Source organism: Sinocyclocheilus anshuiensis, unplaced genomic scaffold (assembly GCF_001515605.1).
Source record: "Sinocyclocheilus anshuiensis isolate Anshui unplaced genomic scaffold, SAMN03320099.WGS_v1.1 scaffold175, whole genome shotgun sequence".
Lineage (NCBI taxonomy): Eukaryota > Metazoa > Chordata > Actinopteri > Cypriniformes > Cyprinidae > Sinocyclocheilus > Sinocyclocheilus anshuiensis.
This window is the reverse complement of record NW_015548208.1, coordinates 1,464,859-1,473,599: the sequence shown is the minus strand read 5'-3', so window position 1 is coordinate 1,473,599 and position 8,741 is coordinate 1,464,859. Positions and strand designations below refer to the sequence as shown.

At 35.9% G+C, this 8,741-nt stretch overlaps 1 protein-coding gene across 1 annotated transcript in view; it reads right to left on the bottom strand.

The window, feature by feature from the left end:
• Nucleotides 1–3,347: 3,347 nt before the first annotated feature.
• LOC107653662 (uncharacterized) overlaps nucleotides 3,348–8,741 on the bottom strand; it is a gene marked incomplete at its 3' end in the record, with an annotated part of 11,725 nt that continues 6,331 nt past the window's right edge. The window contains exon 4 of the mRNA XM_016440442.1: nucleotides 3,348–3,581. Within this exon, the coding sequence (XP_016295928.1) occupies nucleotides 3,348–3,581 (234 nt within the window). The remainder of the gene's footprint in view (nucleotides 3,582–8,741) is intronic.

Genomic DNA, 8,741 nt, shown 5'->3' with positions numbered 1-8,741 from the left:
ATATATCGTGATATAAATTTTGGCCATATCGTCCAGCCCTAGAACGTTCCTTTAGTGCCTTGCATCGACTGCATACATATTTAAGAAACAATGGAACAAGATAGGCTGAAATGAGATGGAGGGAAGAGAAAGGCAGATAAAATTAACTTTACAATAAAGTTTTATTTGTTATCATTAATTACTTCATTAACAATAAACTAATAACTTTTTTTCACAGCATTTACTTGTATGCATTTAATGTTATATTGTGCATCCCTATTAAAAATATCTTTGTTGCTTTTACATTTCTTTTGAGATTTTGTATGAAATTAAGAGAACGTAAATATATTAATATGCAAATTGTGTGATTAATAAGTTATTTTTTTAATCGATTGTTCTTAACAAATTTAGACCACCACCAAATATAAGTTTTGTGCCACAGCTGCCCTAAACTAACAGTATTGGTGTTACCAAAATATATATATATTTGTATGTTTCTGTTATGCAGGGCTCCAGACTGCGACCAAATGGTCACATTTTGTGACCTTTTATTATTATAATTTTTTAAACAATTTTTTTTTTTGTGAGCAGTCGCACTGGTGTGACCATCGCATTGCCCAATTTATTAGCGCGGACTATTTATCAGCTCGGACCAATAATTGAGCGCAGCGCAAGCGCAAGCAAATTGGTCCGAGCTCAGAACAGGTTTACTCGGGAACCAGTGTTGATTACTGCACAGTGCTGCGAGATCTAGTGAGGTACTTACAAGTACAAACTTACAAAGATGCATTACAAGTGTTGTGTATCAGGATGCACCAACGAACATAGAACTCTCCATAAACTCCCTCCATCTGAGCCGCTGAGGACACAGTATTTACATTTCATTTTCGAAGGAAATGTCCTGGAAAAAAATGTTAAAGTCCTATATGTTTGTCCCAATCATTTTACACCGGACTGCCTCACAAACGAGGGTCAGTTCAGTGCTGGAGTTGTGCAAAGGTTGCTTCTGAAAGAGGGATCAATTAGCTAAAGCTAAAGCGCCTTGCTTTGCCTTCACTGATGCTGCCTTCATGTGCTACCAGAATGATCATAAATAGGAATGTGGTAGTTAAAAATTGCATATGAAAGTAATGTGAAGTCGACTGCTTGAATTTGTCAAGCTCATAATCACAAGTGGGACTTATAAAGTTTGTGATAGCACGCGAAGGCACCATGAGACCAGCTATGTTGTTATTTTTATCATGCCGTGCTCCCTGCCTGTGTAATTCATAAACGCGCATTTATTATGCCTAGTACAATCAGATAACTGACTTTTAAACTGAGTATGTTTTCTGTAAAGATAACAGGCTTTTACTAATAGTGGAATGTTTATTTGCAAAGGCCAGCATTGGTATGTCAGAGCATGAGATCTTGAAGCTCCGCCCTCTTCTGAAAAGGGATCCGGGAGCACCGGCTCATTGCATTTAATGGGTCAAACACAAAAACAGTGCATTTTGGCTCATACCCTAAAATTGGCAATTTCAACAAGCTATAAAAAGAGTATTTTGAGCTACAACTTCACATGCACACTCTGGGGACATCAGAGACTTATTTTACATCTTGTAAAAAGGGACATAAAAGGTCACCTTTAATGGATTCAAAGATAGATCACACAAAAGGTTCATCAAAAGCAAGTCTTTGGGAACAACTAAACTATTTGGAAGTCAATAACAACAGATGTGGAAAAGTACATATAAACAATGCCAGCAAGATTGCAAGCGGTTATCAAGGCCAAAGGAGGCCATACAACGTATATAAATATATATATAAATAAATATATAAGGTTTTTGTTATTATGTGTGAACAAAGACTATTTAGTTTCCGTTTGTTATTTGCCTAATAAATGGCAATACATTTTTTTTTTGTTTTAAACAAGTTTTTGACAGATTCCTAAAATATTAGTTTTCTCTCTTTATTATGACAAGTGTTCTAATAAATTTAGGTAAGCACTGCATATATGTACATATACGCACACACAGACACACACATTCTATTACTTCCGACAGTGAATTTTAAAGGGGTCATATGATGTTGCTAGAAAGAACATTATTTTGCGCCTTCACGACATGGCGGTGGCGGCAACAACAATACTAGCGAGAATAAAAGTTCAGGGCGGACTAGAGTGAGCGGAGGCCGGCGGGCTAGAGTGAGGAACAGCCGGCGGGCTTGTGGCAACCACATGTGACGACGCCGGGCTGGACTTCACGACTTCATCCACGGTGAAAGCCAATCTGGCGATCCACAGCGCAAAGTTGATGTATTTCCTCAGCGACCAGCACGGATCAGCTCCAGGCATGACGAAGCGGATATCGTCCTCTTTTGGAAGGCCAAACAAAGTAGTTTCGCTTTCACAACGAAACACACAGAACACAAACACACAGCGCCTTCACGACATGGCGGCGGCGGCAACAACAATACTAGCGAGAATAAAAGTTACGCCTTCTTTCTTTGCGTGAACATTTGGGCGGCGTTATGCAAATCTTCCCACATTGTGACGTAGATATGTGGGGGCGTGTTAGAATGAGCCGTTTTAGGTAGGCGTGGATGACTCTTAACTTTTAAAAATAATATCTCTTTGGATTTGAGACTTTAGTCTTTGCAACTTTACAGATCTTCTGTATGCATTATATGACCCCTTTAATGGTCTGTATCATAGTATCATATGTTATCAGACTTGGAATATAGTGCATGAGTTTACTACATATAATTTATAAATATCTCCTTAAGATGCATAAATGTGTCCCAGTCTTTAATATCTACAGTCAAACAGAAACAAATATAATACTTACCAGAATCAGTGTCTGTCTCTAGGACTGACATATCCATTGTCAATAGAAGTAGAGTTGAATGAGAGAGACACAGACTAAAATTACTAAAACTATTAAATAATAATATATAATAATAAAGTAAACTGTTAAAAAAGCAAATCAATTTCTAAAACGAACTAAAATTAAGATGAAAACAGAACAAAAACTGATTCAAACTATGAATAAAAACTATAATAGTATCTTAATGACACTACAATATCATTGGTTCATAAACTACATTTATAAATGACCCCACTGAATGCAAGTGTTTAGTATCTATAGTCAAACAAAAACAAACTCAATACTTACCAGAATCAGTGCCTGTCTCTGGGACTGACATATCTGTCATCACTGGAAGTAGAGTTGAAAGACATTCATATGCAATCAAGATTAAACAGCACCAACTTTACATTAAAATAATCAGACTTTGAAAGACATTTATTGACTACTAATCAGGATATGTGAGGAGGTCGCTGTGAGTGTTTGTGGTCTTTGTGGCCCTGATCAGCATCAGTACAGTACCTTCGGCTCTTTCAGCATATGTTAGCGTTGGCAGAGAGCTGATGGTTTGAGTCTGAGTGCTGCCAGCATATGTGTGATTTGGCACAGAGCTGCTGATTTCGGTCTGAGCACTCGCTTCAGTCTCAACACTCACAACAGATGTCCAAACTGGCACGCTTGTGCTTGTGTGAGTATGAGAGACCACGCTGGAGCTGGAGAGAGACTCTGTGCTGCTTGTCACATCTGAAAACACACCTGAGAATGAGAGAGAGAGAGAGAAAGAGATTACATGACAACAGTGACTTTTAACGGGCCGGTGAACCTCACAAAACCTGTCAAGAGCATGTCCAGGTCTTATTTCACACCAAAATCAAAAAACAATTTTTTTATATTATTTTCATGACAATTAAACACATTTGCCTCCAAATTATCATTAACACAAGGCAAAAATTATAATTTTCATTAATGTTATACAAAGTCTATTTCAATTGTCCATTATTTATATATCAAATTTGTTGCATCTTAAGCATCTAATGTTATTTCATGCTGATTGAAATTACAACTGTATATTTTTTTGTATAAAACTTCAGTTACAGTAAAGAGAATTGTTGTAAAAATGAGAAAAAATATATAAATGATTTATGCTGAATGCATAAATGTGTCTCCATGTTTATTAATAGTCAAACAGAAACAAACTCAATACTTACTAGAATCAGTGCCTGTCTCTGGGACTGACGTGTCTGACATATCTGTCAACACTAGAAGTAGTACTGAAAGAGAGAAAACACAGACTAAAATTACTAAAACTGCTAAATAATAATACAGGTGCATCTCAATAGATTAGAATGTCGTGGAAAAGTTCATTTATTTCAGTAATTCAAACAAAGTCATTCATCTCAACAAATTAGTTTGAGTTGAATTACTGAAATAAATTAACTTTTCCACGACATTCTAATTTATTGAGATGCACCTGTATATAATATACAAACATAATATAATCTACAAAAAAAAAATAGTAATATTTAAACTGTGAAATATTTATTTATTGAATTTGTTGTACTGTTGAATTGTAAAAATCACAAAACTATATAAATATATAATTAAATATATAAAAAATATATAAGAAATGACAAATATAAAAATTGTGACTAGTGAATGTAATGAGAATTTAGAGGGAAAATGTGTCTGTTTGTCATTAAAAATAATTTAATAAATACATAATACATAAAAGCTGGTTCATCCTACACAAGTGGCTTATCAAAATGATTGTCCAATAAAAATAAATAAATAAATAAACACAATGCAAAAATTCTCATTTTCATTACTGTTATACAAAATATTTAAATTATTTAGTATGTATTTACCATATTTGTTATACTGCCTTTATGTTTTTTGAAATAACAATTGTTCACTGTAATTTTATATAAAAATATGAATTAGTTACTTTGTACTGTGTGTGTTTTCATTTGACAATAGAGGGGTGCAGGTATGACATCAGAACCCGTCTAATTCGCCACTGGTTCCTTCAAGATTTTTCCTATTTTGGCCCTGTCACAAATCACACCCTAAACGCTTGCAGTCTTCCCCTGAGTCCACACTTTCATGACAATGCCACTTTAACTGTCGGGTAGAAGTCTGCTGTTGAGCTCGCCTCAGTGCAAACTCGGCAGAAGTGCGCAACGAGGGCGCATAGCGGCCAAAAAGGGGGGCGCTCGCGAGCACCCTTCTGAAAGCTAAAATGATGAATAGAGCAGGTGTGTTGAGTCAAATTAGAGCTAAACTCTGCAGGACAGCGGCCCTCCAGGACCCAGTTTGGGCACCCCTGCCATATGGTTTCATGGACTTTGTAAATCTGCCATTGTAGGTCCACAAGACGGCAAGTGTGTCATTTAAGACATAGCCAGAGAATGGAAAAGTGCCGTCACAGTGCAAAGAATTGGACATGGGAGCTGCAGTATAGAGACCTGGTCCTGCAGATTTGCTTTATACAACATTGGGAAGATCAGGCCCTTTCTTTCGGACTACTGCAATGCTCTCTTAGCAGGTCTTCCAGCCAATTCTATCAAACCTCTACAACTAATCCAGAATGTGGCTGCAAGATTAGTCTTTAATGAGCCGAAAAGGATGCATGTCACACCTCTGTTCATCAATTTGCGCTGGTTACCAATAGCTGCTCACATAAAATTCAAGGCATTGATGTTTGGCTAAAAAAACACCACTGGCTCTGTATCGCTTTACCTAAATTCACTACTTCAGAATTATGTGCCCTTTAGAAGCTTGCATTCTGCAAGTGGATGGTGCATTATAGTGCCATCCCAAAAGAGGCACAAAATCACTTTGACAGACTTTTACATTAACTGTTCCCTCCTGGTGGACTGACCTGCCCAACTCAATCCGAGCAGTCCTTAGTCATCTTCAAGAAAAGGCTAAAAACACATCTCTTCCATTTTAATTTGACCCTCTAACTCTAGCACTCTCTGTTTCTATTTTCTCTACTTCTATTCCTACTACTTGTCTTCTTTAAAAGAGAGAGAGAGCCTCTGACACTAGCATTCTTTATTCTTTTTCTATTCTTACTACTTGTTTTCTTTATTAAAAAAGAGCCTCTAACACTATCGTTCAACATTTGTTTTCTATTCTATCTTCTTGTTTTCTTTTTATTTATTATAAAAAAATGACCCTTTAACACTAGCATTCTCTATTATTTTTCTATTCTTTTTACTTGTTTTCTTTTTATTTATTATTAAAAAAAACCTTGGTACGTGTACTGCGTTAGGCTAACTGAGACTTGACACAGCACTTACATGTTATTGCCCTTTTGTTGGTTTTGATTGCATTATTGTCCTCATTTGTAAGTTGCTTTGGATAAAATATTCTAAATGACTAAACATAAATGTAATAGCGACTGAGTAGTGAATGTAAACATTTTATATAATTTTATGTTTATATTATTCAACTAAAGATTGCATTGGAATGATTAACGCTGACTGTATCATCAACTGCCATAGCCTTTCTAATGGCCGGTGTGAAAAATGTACTTTTTCCATGCTAGAAAGCTGAAAATGCACACATATTCCACGCAGGCAGTGAGAATAATACAGTAAGTGCTAACCATTCCAACGAGTTCTTAAGTTTGGTAATATAAACATAAAATAATATAAAATGCCTACATTCACTATTGAACTCTCTTATGAAAATGAAGCATGGTTTTACTACAAATAAAACAAAAAACATGGTTACTAAGGTTTTACTATGGTTACTACCACAAATTAACCATGGATTTGCTACAATAAACATTTTTAATCATGGCATTCATAGTAAAACTGTTGTTATACAAATTGTAATCAATACACCAAAAAAAAAACATGGTTACTACCAATGTTCCCTCTAATTTTTTTTTCTAGCTGAGCAAAACTTTTCTCTGACATTTCAGCCGCCTGAGCAAAAACATTATTTATACCAGACCTGTACAGCACACACACACACACACACACACACACACAAAAAACTTTTAACTTTAATGTGCTATTTATATTTGATTTGATCCTTGATGTAACTAAATGATGCACATTTTAGGTTACCTGAGAAAACATATTTTACAGTGCCATGCTACTTACCAAGAAATTATATTTAAAAAAATAATCTAATGCAGAACAGTTCAATTTTTTATTTTAATATAATATAATATAATATGAAAAAATGAAGCCGTTATTGCTCATTAATTCCCTTTTTGAGGTCAATTATGTATTAGGCTTATAATATAATATAATATAATATAATATAATATAATATAATATAATAAAAAACAAATATTTTCAATAAATATTTTCAAAAAACTTGTACATGTGAATTCTTATTTAGTTATCTAAACATCCTTATGTAGTAGAATTTGCACACTACTACACCTATGTGTGACTGTAAATGTCTCGATGTTTTGTTACCATTCTGTTCCCATCATCTGCTATTTCCACCACTTAATCAAGCCACTCTTCTTTAAAACATGATGACGTTTTATGTGTCGGCTCTTGTGTTGATCTATTTCGTCCGCAACCATTAAAGTATTCAATTTCTACAGTGACTCATTTGGCACACATCATGCTCTTTCTATGAAACCTATAAACCGCATTCACCGGTTGTAACTCTATAACGACAATAACACTTTAGCCTCAGATAGCTAGGCTATAGGAAAGGTGACTGTCTCATTGGAAACACTCACAATGACCGCATTCAGAGCCCTCAAGCACAGAACGTGCAAGATCCTAATCAAGACACATGACATATAGATTGTGTGTGTGTGTCAGAAACCTCAGGCACGGAGACACACACTTTCTACAACGCTCACCTGCCTTGGTCTTTCACACAAACTTCAAACAAACAGCTCCTGAAGACAACAAAAGTTAGTGGCATATTCAGCAGTTGCCCTTTTTATACTTACAGGCACCCACCTATGATGTCACAGGCCACGTGGACCAATAGGATGGTCTTTTGTTCACACACATGCTTCAGACACCGATCATGCTGGCAGCATTCCCCAAAGTGTCCACTAGAGAATGCAGCACGAGTTCCCTAAAAGGGGGAATCACATCTGGAAATGTTGTCTGCAGCAGCTTGTTGATACCCGGCCACCTTTGACCACACTCCTCTGCGTCCCTGTTCAGCATCTCTAATAGTAAGGAATCTTCAACTTTCTTTCATTCAAGTCAAGATATTTATTTGTATAGCATCCACAATACACATTTTTTCAAAGCAGCTTTACAGTAAGTTATTATGTTACGTCTATATTAGCTTAATGCTGCTTTAATAGTAAGCAGTTTCTGGGCAATATTACGATATATAATGATGATACATGATCCACCGTTTGAGATCTAGCTATATTGCATTTATTCTTTTAGCAGTTATATCAGTACCACTGTAGTGAACGAGACTGAATACTATGTAATAAATATCTGAGCATTTTATATGAGATTATAAATTATTCAGTTTAATTCTAAATTCAAGCTGTTTTCAAAAAATTATTAAAGGGGTCATATGATGCGATTTCAATTTTTCCTTTCTCTTTGGAGTGTTACAAGCTCTTGGTGCATAAAGAAGATCTGTAAAGTTGCAAAGAATAAAGTCTCAAATCCAAAGAGATATTTTTTATAAAAGTTAAGAGTCAACCACGCCTACCTAAAACGACTCATTCTAACCTGCCCCCACATGTCTACGTCACGATGTGGGAAGATTTGCATAACGCCGCCCAAATGTTCATGCAAAGAATGAAGGCGTAACTTTTATTCTCGCTGCTGCCACCATGTCGTGAAGGCACTGTGTTTTTCGTTGTGAAAGCGAAACTACTTTGTTTGGCCTTCCAAAAGAGGACGATATCGCTTCGTCATGCCTGGAGCTGATCCGTGCTGGCTGCTGAGGAAATAC